General features: G+C 40.5%; 1 protein-coding gene across 4 annotated transcripts in view; it reads right to left on the bottom strand.

The window, feature by feature from the left end:
- The window catches only part of BCAT1 (branched chain amino acid transaminase 1), a 103,933-nt gene that overhangs the window by 47,539 nt on the left and 39,918 nt on the right, over nt 1-16,476 (bottom strand). For all 4 annotated transcript variants that reach the window (XM_044229378.1, XM_044229376.1, XM_044229379.1 and 1 more), the window contains 2 exons: nt 11,560-11,760; nt 524-634 (listed from right to left, as the gene is read on the bottom strand). In XM_044229378.1, the coding sequence (XP_044085313.1) occupies nt 524-634; nt 11,560-11,760 (312 nt within the window). The remainder of the gene's footprint in view (nt 1-523; nt 635-11,559; nt 11,761-16,476) is intronic.

Raw genomic sequence — 16,476 nt, 5'->3', positions numbered from 1 at the left:
AACTGCCAAGTGGTATTGGTTATTTCCTTGTATTTTTACGTCATTCATTACAAAGTAGATGAGAAGTACCTTAAGAGCTCTCATGGTTTGTACTGAATATTGATCTAACTATAGTTGAACCTTGAACAATATGGATCTGAACTGCATAGGTCCATTTGCATGTGGATTTTTTTTTATGTATAGTTTCTATAAACATATTTTCTCTCCAGTATGATTTCCTTAATCACACTTCCTTTTCTCTAGCTTACTTTGTTATAAGAATCAAGTCTACAATACGTATAATACATAAAATATGTGTTGATCAACTGTGTATGTTTTGGAAAGGCTTCCTAGTCAACAGTAAGTTAAATAAGTTAACAGTGGTTAAGTTTTGGGGGGGGATTTTCAACGGCCTGGGGTCAGTGCTCCTAACCCCTGCCTTGCTCAAGGGTCAACTGTATTCAGAAAGGATTTGTTTTGTGGTAAAATCACAGTGACTCATCACATCTGGAGAAACACAAAAGAAACTCCTAAATTTACATACCGGCAGAGTGGCCCTCACAGCAGATCGCTGCATTCTATCCATGTTGAGGTCTGGCCGAAACAGTCGGATTTTATTATCTACTCCTCGAAATGCCTTCAGTCCTTCAAACAACTAAAGATAACAGGAGAAATAAATCTTAGGGGATAACAAAATGAAAACAATCTCTATGTTTAAAAGACTGGTTTTCTGGGGCGCCTGGGTGGCTCAGTGGGTTAAAGCCTCTGCATTGGGCTCAGGTTGTGATCCCAGCGTCCTGGGATTGAGCCCTGCATTGGGCTCTCTGCTCAGCGAGGAGCCTGCTTCCTCCTCTCTCTCTCTGCCTGCCTCTCTGCCTACTTGTGATCTTTGTCTGTCAAATTAAAAAAAAAAAAAAAAAAAAAAAGACTGGCTTTTCTATGGGCACACATCTTCTTCATCATGCCAAGCTCTCGATGTTGACCAAAGATTTCTAAATCTAGACAAGACAACAGTTGACAGGCTGGTTATTGTAGCTGGACTAAAAACAAACTCTTTTCGTACCAAATTCCGATAGGAATTCAAAGTTACCCTTTCCTTAGCAGGAGCTGTACTGCCAAATAACACCTCCATGGAGGTGGGGAGAACACGTCGCCAATCACACAACATGGGCTAACTGCCCAGTTAATGAACAGGGAAGCAAAGAACCCATTCTTGCCGCCCTGAACACATGCACCTCCTTTCATTTAATCTGGCTCATTCAAACTCTGGATCGTAGGTAATCTAGATGTGACCTGGGCTGGTTTAGTCCCCCAAATCACGGAAGCCCAGCAACTCAAGGCCATCCCATGGTAGGGGCAGGGCACTTCCTCAAAACGCCAAGGCCAGAAGAACCACTGGGCAGAGATGTTAAAAGACTCTGAAGTAGCTGCATATGGATAAACACAGAGAAAAGAGAAAAATCAATAATTTTAGTGGGAAATCTTAACACCGGTTCTTTAGATAACTGATAGAACAAACAGGCTGAAACTCGGCAAAGATATGGCCAATTTGAACAACAGGAACAACAAACTAAGCTAGTGGACAGAGAGAACCCTGCACACAGCACCTGCAAAATGCATGCTCTTTTCACACATTTTCCAACCAGAAACCAGAAATCAGGATCGGAAATAGGATGACAAAATGTCAACATTTTGGCAAGGAAGAAACTCATCACTAAATAAAGTATGAGTCAAAGAAGAAAAATAATGGAATTTAGAAAATTTATTGAACTGAAGGACAGCTGGGCCCTTAGAAGCTTATAGTCTCAAAGCTCAGCTCACGTGAGAGAAGAAATCTAAATCATGTAGCACAATTTCAAAGCACTAGATTAGATTTAAGGGCAAATATTTCACTTATTAAATGGAACAGGGGTAAAGCTTCAGTTAAAAGAGAAGGCTGTCAGATTTTGGACTCAGCTGAGAACATCTGAAACATACCAGAAGCAAAAAGACATAGCTAGCAAAATGTCATACATACTTTCTAAAGTAAAGCTGGTGAGGTTATATTGTTAGTAAATATAAAACAGAATTAAATTTTATTTTAAGAAAATTAATAAATTTTATATATTTTATTTTTTAAATTTTTATTTATTTATTTGACAGAGATCACAAGTAGGCAGAGAGGTAGGCAGAGAGAGAGGAGGAAGCAGGCTCCCTGCTGAGCATAGAGCCCGATGTGGGGCTCGATCCCAGGACCCTAAGACCACGACCTGAGCTGAAGGCAGAGGCTTAACCCACTGAACCGCCCAGGCTCCCCCAAATTAATAAATTTTAATTAGTAAATATAAAACAAAATCAGTAGATACAAAATTAGTTTTATATTAAATTTTACCAGAGGTTAAAGAAAGTGACTTCATAGGGTTCTAATTGCTTCATTTACTTCACTTTAATTTTAAAATTGTAGGCACCTGATGTGGGTTCAAGTATATGTAAAAATTATATAATACTCTCATTAAGGAGCACAGATGCAAAATATACCAAGGGATAACACAGCATGACAAAGTTGGACTTATATCAGGAATAGAGGTTGATTTAACATTTAGAAAAATCAATTAATGAGATTCATTATATTCATAGCCTTGATGAAGAAAAAAGCGATATGATCATCTCATTAGATGTGGTAAACACAACTGATAAAACTGAACATTCTTTTGAGATTTTTTTTTTCTAAGTTTCCCAGATAACTAAGAAGGAAACTCTGATAAGTGATAAAGAATATCTACAATGAACTTGCAGCAAATATTGTGCTTAATGATAAAATTTAAAGCCATCCTTTTCAGAGTGGGAACATCACAAATTGCCTGCTGTGACTACTTTAATTCAATACTATACAAGCGTAATAAGGCAAATATATCAAATAAATAATCATGTAAAAAGCACCGGGTTGAAAAGAAAAAAAAAAAACTGGGGCGCCTGGGTGGCTCAGTGGGTTAAGCCGCTGCCTTCGGCTCAGGTCATGATCTCAGGGTCCTGGGATCGAGTCCCACATCGGGCTCTCTGCTCAGCAAGGAGCCTGCTTCCCTTCCTCTCTCTCTGCCTACTTGTGATCTCTCTCTGTTAAATGAATAAATAAAAATCTTTTAAAAAAAAAAAAAAAGAAAGAAAAAAAAAACTGTCACAGATTATAAAACATAGATAAGATTAAATATGTAGAAAATCCAGAAAAACCAACATCCTCCTTTGAAATTATTTGGTTAGGCAAGGTAACTAAATGCAAAATTGTATTCCTATGTAACAGAAAATAAAAACACTACTTATGATAGACTTTAAGAGGACTATTTGGGGGCGGGGAGGGCCTAAAAGAAGAAAAGATCCATAAGGACAACATAAAACTTTATCAAGTCATTAGAGGCCTAACTAAATGTAGAAAGCTACTGCACACTCCTGGATCCAAAGACTCAATATCATAAAGATACTGATTCTCCCAAACAGATTTATATACTCCTTGGTATATCCTTACCCAGTATTTGTCAAATCTTTTGGCATCAGGATGTCTTTAAACTTCTAAAAATTATTATCACTTCTTGGCCTTTTGGCTAAGATCAAGCACAAACTTTTAAAACTTATAAAGACCCGCAAAAGCTTTTTATGTGCAGTTATTCTATAATTACCATATTAGAAATTAGAAGTGAACCATTAAATTTAACAGTAATAAACCATGACATATTTTAATGGACATATTTTAATGAAGACTATCTATATTTTCCAAAAGGATTATTGTTAAGTGTGACAGCTTTTCATTATTGCAAATCTTTCATGGGTGACTTAATGAAAGACAACTAGATTCTTATAACCTGCTTTTGCTCTTGCAGTATATTGTTTTGGCTGAAGTACACAAAGAAAATCCCAAAATCACACAGACACACGGTTGAGAAAAGGAAGAGTATTTTTGATAGCCTTTTCAGGTAACTGGTTGTTCTTCTCTGATCCCACTTCAAAAGCTGACAAGTGGTGGTTCCCTGAAGATTAGGTGCACTGAGGAATTTGAAGCCCTATCAATGAGGTTTTTATACTCTGTTAATTTATTAAAATAGTGTATCAGAGTTCAACAAAAGAAGCAGAACAGGAGATACCTATGTTATTACCAGATTTGTTGTAAGAAATCGGGCAATGCAAATGTGGTGATTGGCTAAGCAAGTCCAAAATCTGTAAGACAGGCCGTCGGGGACAGAAATGACAAGCAGGCTGGGACCTGCAGGCACAAGTGGCAGCTGACCTCCCAGCGGCGATCAGAAAGGGACAGACAGAGGAAAAGAAAGCTGGGTCTAGCTATGTGTCCTAAGGTTTACCCAGGATAATTTCCCTTTTTTTTTTTTTTTTTATTTTTTTTTTTATAAAGATTTTTTTTTTTTTATTTATTTATTTGAGAGAGAGAGACAGTGAGAGAGAGCATGAGCGAGGAGAAGGTCAGAGAGCGAAGCAGACTCCCCATGGAGCTGGGAGCCCGATGTGGGACTCGATCCCGGGACTCCAGGATCACGCCCTGAGCCAAAGGCAGTCGTCCAACCAACTGCGCCACCCAGGCGTCCCGATAATTTCCCTTTTGATTAATTTTAAGTCAACTGATTAGGGACTTCAATCACACCTGCAAAATTCCTTCACCACCGCACTTAGATCAGTACTTGACTGAACACTTAGAAGAAGGTTATGTGTACACCATGAAATGGTCATGCCTCCCTCTATCCTCCAACACTCACAAAGGAATGTCTTGTCGGTATTCTAACTAAAAGGAGACTGAAAGACAGATTCTGGGGGTTGCAGTTCAGACTAGCCAAACTGACACATCAAAAGCCAGTCTGTCTTGCATTCTGAATGGATCTTAACTCATGCATAAATTTGTAATGTCACAAAATGGTTATTTGGAAAATGTTGGTTCAAGTTATGCAGATCTTCCAAAGTTTAACACCTTTTCCATAAAACATATTTAAAAAAGTCTGTTAATATTACCACTAACATCATCAAAAAATTCTGTAATAGTGGAGAGGCTCAAGCTAGTGGTGGTGGATACAAATTTTCCAAAATCCTAATTTTTACTTGAAAGATAGAATTTGAGGGGGGCCTGGGTGTCTCAGTGGGTTGGGCCTTGGCCTTTGGCTCAGGTCATGGTCTGGGGGTCCTGGGATGGAGCTTCCCCAGCTGGCATGGTTCACTCTCTCTGCATACTTGTGATCTCTGTCTGCCATAAACAAATGAAATCTTAAAAAAAAAAAAAAGCAAGCTAGAATTTGACCAATGGCAACAAATACGGTCCACTGTTTTGCTTGAAGTTACAGACTCATTTTGTTCATTTTCAAGAAGACACCTGCAAATGCCCAAGTCTGAATAACTATACTTTGTCCTTTCAAATAAACTGGTTCTGGGTGAAAAAAGGAGCCGGTTCGGCTCACAACATGGGCATGCACAGCACACACACATACGCGTGGATCACACAACTACTATTCCTTGAGACAACTGTAGTATTTAAGAATGTAAAAGTGCTTTAGGCAAAGATGCTATTTCATCACACAGATTAAAATGCCATTTACTGGGCGCCTGGGTGGCTCAGTGGGTTAAGCCACTGCCTTCAGCTCAGGTCATGATCTCAGGGTCCTGGGATCGAGGCCCGCATCGGGCTCTCTGCTCAGCAGGGAGCCTGCTTCCTCCTCTCTCTCTCTGCCTGCCTCTCTGCCTGCTTGTGATCTCTCTCTGTCAAATAAATAAATAAAAAATCTTTAAAAAAAAAAATAAAATAAAATGTCATTTACTCAAAATTTAATAAAATAATTATTACCACTTCACCAAGAACATTCTTCAGCAAAGCGGACATTCTTTATACATTCACACTTGGTAGTAAAGAGTAAAATGGCTAACTAGCAGAAGTTGGTGTCAGTCCTACTGTAAATGTCAACACACAATGAAAAAGAAAAACACAGTCTTGGTATTAATGAGAAGTCTTTTGGGACGCCTGGGTGGCTCAGTTGATTAAGCGGCTGCCTTCGGCTCAGGTCATGATCCCAGCGTCCTGGGATCAAGTCCCACATCAGGCTCCTTGCTTGGCAGGGAGCCTGCTTCTCCCTCTGCCTCTAGCCTGCCACTCTGTCTGCCTGTGCTTACGCTCTCTCTCTCTCTCTAACAAATAAATAAAATCTTAAAAAAAAAAAAGTGAAGTCTTTTAACTTTGGTAACCCCTTGAAAGGGGGCCTAGGGGCCTGTGAACCACACTTTGAGAATGGCTTAAAGAAATTTACGAACAAGTACACCAGCATGCTATGTATAGGGATGTTCGCAGAAAAAAAAATGCCCAAGTGTCCATCAAAAATAGACTGAATAGAGGCGCCTGGGTGGCTCAGTGGGTTAAGCTTCTGCCTTCAGCTCAGGTCATGATCTCGGGGTCCTGGGATCGAGCCCTGCATTGGGCTCTCTGCTCAGCAGGGAGCCTGCTTCCCTCTGCTTCTCTCTGTGCCTACTTGTGATCTCTCTCTGTGTCAAATAAATGGATAAAATCTTTAAAAAAAATCGACTGAATATATTCACATAATGGCATACTGTTGTTATAGGAGTAGCTGGATGGACCTACCACACTTGGACCCAAGCAACTTGGGCCTCTGCCCTGAGCCCACTTTAGACAGCCTCTCACCTCTGCCTTCCTCCAGCTGTGATGTGACCTTTCCTTGGGGCAAGCAGTCACCTAAATCCTGAGTTCCATCTTTTTAGACCAGGCTCCAAGGACCCACTTCCCTGAATTCCTTGCCCAAATGGCTCTGATCTCATTTTCAGAGCCTGAATGACTCTCCTTAGGCCCACCCTACTGAAAACAGGTAGCTACCACTGGTGTGCCCAGGCTTAAGACCAACGGATGGCCAAGGGTCATCTATTCGCACATGGTATAGGTATCTACACATATGTGTGTGAGGCTTCTTGTGGCACAGGATGGAGCCAGGGCAGGCAGAAAGAGTGGGTGAACCACCAGGTCTCTATTTGCACTTTTGTCCCAGACCCCACTGATGCTCATGTTGGTCCTGGATGAATAGTTCTTAGATAATATTGAGCTCAAATAATACCAGTGTGTGTGTGCCTGAGCACACACACACATACACACATATTTCCATTGACACACAATTTCAAAAAGAGGCAAAACTATAGTGTTAGAGATATATAAAATCTAAAGCACTCATTTGTAAGTATTCATTAAATAATAGTACATACGTTACCCACTTTTTGTCAAATTGTGTTTTGACTATCTCAACCTGAAAACGAACTATTATCAAGTTTCCTATTGTATCCACGTTCTCTAGTCATGGTTCTTATTTTGCTATTTGAAATCTTCACATATGTATCTATTAAAAAATACTTTCTTGGGGCACCTGGGTGGCTCAGTCAGTTAAGCATCTGCCTTTGGGTTAGGTCATGATCCCAGGGTCCCAGATGGAGCCCCACATCTGGCTCAATGCTCAGCAGGGAGTCTGTTTCTCCCTCTCCCTCTGCCTGCAGCTCCCCCGTGTTTGTGCTCTATCAAATAAATAAAATCTTTAAAAAATAAAAATAAATAAAGAATACTTTCATAATTAATAAAAACAACATGTAGTTGGAGATCTCAAGATAAAATGGATACTATCATCAATAGGGTTTATGAAAGGAGGAGAACAACTTTTAAAAGGACTGCTCATACTCACTTTTGGGTTAAAACAATACAACTATTAGTGAACTTAAAAATTGGGTGGTGTCCAATAATGTAGTGTCCATAAGTGGGTCAATATAAGAGAAAGAGTAGACCTGTGAAAAAGCTAAAACATGAATGTTTCAAACACACTTGGGAAGAAAATTTTTGGGATAAACTATCTGCCTATTAGTGGGGGTTAAAAGATAAAAAAAGTACATACTGAGGGCAGTTCGCTTGCCATCCTGTCCTAAGCACACTGCACTCCCAGGGAACTGAGTAGACACTCAATCTCCATTGCACAGGCAAGTAAATAGGAAATCAAATGAACATGCCTCAGAAAATTTCAGGATTCAGTTTCTCTGCGCAAGGCAATCACACTTTCTAAATCCCTATGACAATTTCCTAATATTTTTGTTTGCTAAACCCAAGAGCCCAATCTATAAAAAGCAAACTAAATGCATTCTCTACCTCCCCATTTATCACTGATACACGTCACAGGCTGTATTTCCAAAAACAGTCACACAATATTTTCAGTCCTACCTGCTCTTCTAGAACCTCGATGTTCCTCGTCAAGAAAGGTAGATCCCCTTCTTTTGAACATAAGCAGGTCTTTATGATGGCCACGGTAATAGTTATGACAGAAGTCACACTGTGTGATTGGGGGGTTAGGACATAAAAACAACTAGAGCTTCCATGTGGGCTCAGTGTCTTGAGACACACAGCTTAGAGCCCATGGTGCCATGTACCGAGTCTGACTATTCTGGAGCCACCATACTCGAGAGACCACATGGAGAAAGAGGGATGTGGGCAGAGCCTCAGCTTTCACCCCCATCCTTCTGATTTTCCCCACCCAGGCAAGTGGACTCCAACCCCAGTCACTATCTGACAGAAACTGCATGTGAGACCCCAAGCTAGAACCACTTACACCATCCTATTCAACCCCCAGAAGCATGGAAGAGAAAAAGAAAAAGAAAATGATGGTTTCTGTTTTAAGCCATTAATCTGTTACACTGAATCGACAACTGATATAATATATGATCCAGTTCATGCAAAATACTTCTTGTATTCATATTGTAAGTGAAACAGTAAGAATGTAGAAAAGTTTGGGGCACCTGGGTGGCTCAGTAGATTAAAGCCTCTGCCTTCGGCTCAGGTCATGATCCCAGGGTCCTGGGATCAAGCCCCGCATCCGGCTCTTTGCTCGAAAGGGAACCTGCTCCCCACCACCGCCCCGCCTGCCTCTCTGCTTACTTGTGATCTCTGTTGCATAAATAAATAAATTAAAAAAAAAATTTTAAAAAGAGTGTAGAAAAGTTTTCAATTTTTACTTAACAAAGGATAATATTAATTAAAAAATTTTTTTTAAACTATCCTGGTCACAAAAATCTAAATTGGTAAAACCAAGCAAACTAGCATTCTAACTAATTGGATGTCCAACAAGTTTTCAAAAGCCAGTGGCCCTCAATATTGCTTTTAGCTTTCAAAAATCACTTTAATCCTGGGATGCCTGGGTGGCTCAGTCGTTAGGCATCTGCCTTTGGCTCCGGTCAAGATCCCAGGGTCCTGGGATTTAGCCCTGCATCGGGCTCCCTGCTCAGTGGGGATCCTGCTTCTCCCTCTCCCACTGTCCCTGTTTGTGTTCACTCTCTTGATGTGTGTTTCTCTGTCAAAGAATAAATAAAATCTTAAAAAAAGAAAATCACATTAATCCTTTCTCGTGTACTTCCAGTTCTCAAAGTGTGGTCCCTGGAGAGGCGGGCATGAACATGGCATGGGAAGTTGGTGTAAATCAAAAACTCTGAGGCAAGGACATGTGCTACGTTTGAAACCATGCCCTAAGATTTGCCATATTTCTTCTTTCTTTTTTATTTTATTTTATTTTTTTAAAGATTTTATTTATTTATTTGACAGAGAGAAATCACAAGTAGGCAGAGAGGCAGGCAGAGAGAGAGAGAGGGAAGCAGGCTCCCTGCTGAGCAGAGAGCCCGATGCGGGACTCGATCCCAGGACTCTGAGATCATGACCTGAGCCGAAGGCAGCGGCTTAACCCACTGAGCCACCCAGGCGCCCCAACCATATTTCTTCTTTCAATTCCCTTTATTATACCCTGTGACACAGGCAAAGGCGAGGCTACCACTCTTAGTTTATAGTTGAAGAGACTGAGGCTTGGAGCAAATAATGAAAAAGCTCATCCAAGTTGATACAGTGAGGACATAGAGCTAGAGATGGAAACTAAAGACACAACATCCTGTGAAGACATCTGGGCATCGAACAGGTTTCCAAATTATTCAAGTTTATAATTTTGTTTTATTTTATTTTATTTTTAAGATTTTATTTATTTATTTGACAGAGAGATCACAAGTAGGCAGAGAGGCAGGCAGAGAGAGAGAGAGGAGGAAGCAGGCTCCCTGCTGAGCAGAGAGCCCAATGCGGGACTTGATCCCAGGACCCTGAGATCATGACCTGAGCCGAAGGCAGAGGTTTAACCCACTGAGCCACCCAGGCGCCCCCAAGTTTATAATTTTAAACATGTTCATTGGACAGGCCTCTTCATAATTTTAGTGTCTATGTATAGGAGTGATGTCACAGGGAGTAGTACTCAGCATTGGAACCCTGTCTCCTCCCATAATACTGTTATCTTGGCTGAGAAACTTCACTTTTCTGAACCTGCTATTATAAGACAAAGGCTGCTTTAAGGGTTAACAACAATAGCTAACAGCTGGGCTCTCATTATACACCAAGAACTTGTATATACTTAAACAAATTACCTTACCTTATCCTCCTAATAGCACTCGGAGGTAAGTATTATCCCTACCTCAACTTTCTAGGTAAAGAAATTGGAAGCACAACATGATTTTAAAAAAGCGTCCCAAGTCATAGAGCTCCCTATGGAGCAACAGAGAAGGAATCTGAGCCAGGAAGTCTGACTATAAAACCTGAATGCTTTAACTGTTTTCTCACTTAAATAATTAAATGAAATGACCCACATAAGGTGCAGAGCACATTGCCGGAGTTTAATAACCACAAGTAATTTTACCATTATTGTTGGGAATATCTACTACTTTTACTCCCTTAATAGGTAGGTCACTGCTTATTTCCAGTACCCCAATATTCTGGGAAAGATGTCCAACACATTGAAAACGAGTAAAATAAAATGCAAGTAAAGGAAATGAGGAGTGTATTGTGGATCTTAGGGTGTATCCCGACAAGGGCTAGAAAACATATTCTCAACATATTTAGCATTTTATGCTTATAATTATTTCACTCATGCCGAAGGCTTTTAACACGTATACCCTACATGTTAATGCTGGTCCTAAACACATGCAGGAAGCCCTAAGACCGAACTGTAATACTGTATTCAATGACACCGGAGATCTGACAAGGGACTCAGTAAAATGTTAACAGTCTTGGATTTTTGAGTGCGAACTTTTTTTTTTTTTTTAAAGATTTTATTCATTTATTTGACAGAGGAAGAGAGAGATCACAAGTATGCAGAGAGGCAGGCAGAGAGAGAGGAAGGAAAGCAGGTTCTCTGCTGAACAGAGAACCCGATGCAGGACTAGATCCCAGGACCCTGAGACCATGACCTGAGCTGAAGGCAGCGGCTTAACCCATTTAGCCACCCAGCCGCCCTTGAGTGTGAATTTTCTTATCTACCATCCTTGCATTTGCTGCAAATGATTTTTTTATTGATATAATGAAAAGTTCAAGACTATCCGAAAGATGAGTTAAGATGTACCTTCAGTCCAATGGTCTATGGAAAAAGTTTTGAAGACATTTATGATTTCCTCGAGTAAATCTGAGAAAGCCCATCCTGCCCCAAAGCTAGTTTATCCGGAAGAGCTACGTCGTCCTCACAGGGAAGGCCCAGCACAAGAAATCCCTGATTTCCTTGTACTTACCTCCACGGCGTAGTGGAAAGCGGAGGAGCCGGGGTGCAAGGACAGGTTCTGAAGAGGCTTGATACGTGGTTTCTCCCAACCACACTCTAAGGACCACTCCACCGTCAACATGTGATCCGTGAACACAGTTCCAAAAACCAGAGTACTTGGGTCTGGTTTTTCCTTTAAAATGGAGGCCGGTGTGATTATGAGATCTTTCGCCTGAGGAAGAAAAATCGGCACCATTAAAGAAAAGTTACTGGACATCCCCTGGCTGCATAATACAGAGGGTGAAAAGACAAAATTTAGGTCACTGGCTACAAAAAAGTGAAATCAGTTGACTTTCAAATGCTGGCAACAAACTCAGAAATTGAACAACACTACGTGAGCCAAACAAATCTTGCTAGCATGCAGAATCTGGCTTGCTGTTTGAAATCTCTACTGTACACAGACTAATAAATAAAGACCAGTGATATTTAGAAACAGGGACAAAATAGCAGAACGGGTAAAATGATGGAAAAAGAAGAACACATGCCTTCCTCGTTCTCACCACAGGACTTCTACCAAGCATTTAGGAATGAGGGAAGGGGTGTCTTCTCGAGTAATGATAGCAATACTCATAATGATTTGTTAAACTAAAATTAAAGTCATTAAGAATCGAATCTCTTAGTGATGGTTGTACTCCAGCTCCCTCAAAGAATTCTTGGCGCAGGCCTTCAAAACCCCCTGGGTACATCAGAGAAGAAAGGAAGAGAATGAAACAAATGTTATCCTCTTTGAAAACAGAAAAGTAGAGAATGTACACCAAGATATAAATCCTCTCTTCTGTGTTGAGGAAACAGTGAACAAAAGACCTCTTATTGAAAGCAAGAAAAATAAGAGTAATAGGAAACAACTTCACACAGCACCATTACACCAACTCCCCACAAAGCCAAGCTTGCGCCTTACGCATGGCCAAACACACACACCCCGATCACAGTACCATCTCGAACTTCTCAACAGCTGTAGACGGCCAACAAACCACAGGGGAAGGAGCTTTTTGGTCAGTAAAAACAATATTAACCAGGGACAGGTTCAACTTGTTAACAGGTTGTAAGGAAGGTCAAACTCCATAGGAGTACTCATTGCCCCCCAAAATCAAGTACAGAAGTTTCCTTTAGATCATCAGCTCTTATCCTTATATTAAGATAATCCAGGGGCACCTGGGTGGCTCAGTCGGTTAAGCATCTGACTCTTGATTTCAGCTTGGGTTATGATCTCGGGGTCATGAGATTGAGCCCCGTGTGAGCTCCGGGTTGGGCATGGGGCCTGTTTAAGATTCCTTCTCTCCCTTTCCCCTTCCCTGCCTCATGCACATTCTCTTAATAAATAAATAAATAAATAAAAATTAAACAAAAATCCAATCGCTTCTGATTAATTTACTGCCTTACACATGCCTCAGTCACTTAATATATTATGAATGATAATCAGTTTTATTTTTATAATATTCAGCTGAATGTATTCTAAAACAACAAAAAAGCTCACATTACAGGGAAGCCTAAGGCACTAGAGATAACATATTACTGTAATTTTCAGGTTTAGTAATGTTACTTTGGAATATGCCAATAAAATGCCAAATTTGGAGGCAAATGGACTTTCTTTTACCACTATTTAATCCAAGTAAATTAACTTAAAACCCTTTATTGAGTGTAGAAAAAGAATTTTTTTCAAGGGATACACTCCAGCTCAATTATTTTGTTTCCTGAATCCCATTTCTCTCCCTTTATCCTCTAGACCTCATCCCCCAAATAGGATATTGGGCAAATTTCACCAGAAGGTTAAATGCAGCCTTCTGGTCTATTTTGTAAATAAATGTTTTATTGGAATACAGTCACACTGTTCTTTTAGCTTTAACGATGGCATCGTCCATGAATCATGACAGAAATTATGTTCCTCAAGCCTAACTATTTATTATTTGACCCATTAAAAAGTTTGCCAGTCCCTCTAGACTGTTTGGACAAGAACTGAGTAGATATTCCAGTGAAATCTCTAACCCTAGCACCGTGCCTCACACACACAATACCATACATCTTAAATGCTGAAAATAACATTCGGCTGATTTCAGGTATTCCCTGAGGGATGACAGGCTCATCCGCAGAAGATGGCCAGGGTTTAAAGTGAGTTAGATTCTAACATAAACATTTCATTACATGAATGGTTTCACAGTGCTCTTGCACAAGGAAGCACTCGGGACTTGGCTTTAGTTGGCTTTTTTAGTGGCTTTTCTTAGCCTTGGGCTAAGAAAAATCTGTAACCGTATCGCTAGAGTTACATAAATAATGCAAATTTTCACCTATTAAAACTACTAATAAAAATTTCCCAGTGGGGCGCCTGGGTGGCTCAGGGGTTTAAGCCTCTGCCTTCAGCTCAGGTCATGATCTCAGGGTCCTGGGATGGAGCCCCACGTCGGGCTCTCTGCTCAGCGGGGAGCCTGCTTCCCCCTTCTCTCTCTCTGCCTGCCTCTCTGCCTACTTGTGATCTCTCTCTATCAAATAAATAAATAAATAATCTATGAAAAAAATCATTAAAAAAAAAATTTTCTCAGTAACAGGGGAAAACAGTAAGACCCAGAACAGAAAGGTGAGAGTCGGTAAAGATGGAGAAGTGAGAGTTTGAGTAGAAGCTGTGAGTTTTTCCTGCTTGCTGAATTTGGGGTATGTCTTCGATATTGCAAAAGCAACAGACCTCAGCCTTTCCCCCTAATGACAGAACGGACAGAATGAATACTTTGTATGGTTCTTCAAAAGTAAAATAAAGATCACCTTCTCTGTTATTTCTGTCATTAGCTAACCCATTCTCCCATGAGCTAATCAAGAAATCAACTATATATGATATTTACAGCTTTCAGGATTTCTAAGCTCTCCAATAAATAACCACCTGCCACGAAACCAATAGGCCATGGAATATATACTTTGTATCAATAACAATCTACATAATATTTAAAAACAAGACTATGGCCTCATATAAAAAAGCTTTTTTATTTTTCCTTCCCTTGCTCTTTCTTCCATATCTGCTTTATTCTTCTTAGTATTTTGCCTTTTTATTCACTCAATGAACACTGACTGCACCAGCACAGTGATTCAGGCACTGCACTAAACAAGCACAAGAGATGCAAAGATGCCTGTGGCTCAGTCCCTCCTCCTCAGCAAATTCAACATCAGCCATGGACAGACAGGAAGCAGCTGCTGTGAGCAAGTATTACTCACCCAATCTATTATTTGCTGAGCTAATGTGTACCCATTGTTACAGGCCCAAAGGAATCTCTGGAAGGAAAACAAGTAAAGTCCTGTTCTCTTAGTGCAGGGAAACAGTATAAAGAATTAAGTGGATAAAGAGAGGTAAAGAGGTGATTAGTGCTATGAAGCAAATGAAAGCTGCTTAAAAGGATAGTGTGGGGAAGAAAAACCTATTTTTGGTGAAAGGGTTGGGAATGACCTCTCTGATGAGGTGTCCTTTGAGCAGAGACTTGAATGAAAAAAGAAGGTAGGTCATGTAGATATCTAGAGGCTAAGTGTTTGAGGCAGAGGAAGCAAGGGCCCAGGTCTTGAGAGGGGGAATACACTTGGCATGTTCAAAGAACCGGGAAGGCTCAGTGTGGCAGGAATTCAGGAAATGTGGGGAAAATGGAGTGGCAGAAGATGTCACAGAGGCACTGTGGCTGCTGGAACAGTGGAAAGCTCTGGGCCAAGAAAACTAGTTACTTCATGCTATACTGACCAACATTCCAGTTCTCCATGGGTTCTGACTCCGTGCAATTGAGTGTACCCTGTCTTGGGGCACGTTGGTGGCTCCGTCGGCTGAGTGTCTGACTGGATTTTGGCTCAGGTCATGATTTTGGTCAAGGTCCTGGGATCAAGCCCCACATTAGGATCTGTAAGGAGTCTACTTGAGGATTCTCTCTCTCCCTCTTCCCCACTCCCCACTTGCACATACGCTCTTTCATAAATAAGCTTTGGAAAAAAAAAAAAAAAAGACTATACCCCATCTTCCTTATTTCCCCAGGAACTCTTACCAAAGAGGCTGCTAACAATTAAAACAACCCCAGTTTACCTTTACACCAGGCAATCTGAAGGAGCCATCAGGGAATACTAGAGGTATGGCTACCATTCTTTCTTAATTTTTTAAAAATATGAAGGATCAAAGCAGGAAGGGGAAGAAAGATAGTTTGACAGTGGTAAAATACAAAAATCTGGGTAACACTGAATTTTTTCCTAAAGCCTCTACATTTCCTCCTCTGCATCAGAGATCCTCAGCCCTGGCTATACATTGGATTTAAATACGAAGCTTTTTAGAAACACTAAACCACACTCCATTCCAGAACTGAACCAGAACCTCACAGGGAAAGAGCAGGGGAGTGGATGGTTGTTTCTTCAAACTTACCCACAACATTCTAACTGGTCACTCAGGGCTCAGAACCATTCTACACTATCTCCCTTGAAGATTTTAGCAACGGCGAGGAACAATGGTTTCCAACACTGGCCGCTGAATTGGTTCACTTGGGAAGTTTATTTTTTTGTTGTTTAAGGAAATGTCACTGCCCATGCTGTAGCCAAGATGCACAAAAACTCCAGGGAAAAAATGAAAGAAACTCAGGAGTGGGACTTCACATCAATTTTCACTGAAGGCTCTCCAGGAGATTCCAAGGCACTGGAAAGGCTGAGAACCACTTAGGAGATTTAAGTCTCATTTTTGAATTCTTACCAAAAGGCATACATTTTTATTTCATAATCACAGGACCTTGGTTATCTCAGACTGAATGTATCTAAAATAGGGCACATGTTTCCACCAAAACTTGATCCCTATTTCTGATATCATATTACATTCTACATCTTTCCTTCTTAATCCTTAATTCATCTAATAAGAGGAATGCATGTTTATTTTTAAATTCTACTGTAAAGC

This window comes from Neovison vison, chromosome 12, assembly GCF_020171115.1.
Source record: "Neovison vison isolate M4711 chromosome 12, ASM_NN_V1, whole genome shotgun sequence".
Lineage (NCBI taxonomy): Eukaryota > Metazoa > Chordata > Mammalia > Carnivora > Mustelidae > Neogale > Neogale vison.
The sequence above is the reverse complement of the archived record's forward strand: the minus strand, read 5'-3'. Positions and strand labels throughout refer to the sequence as shown.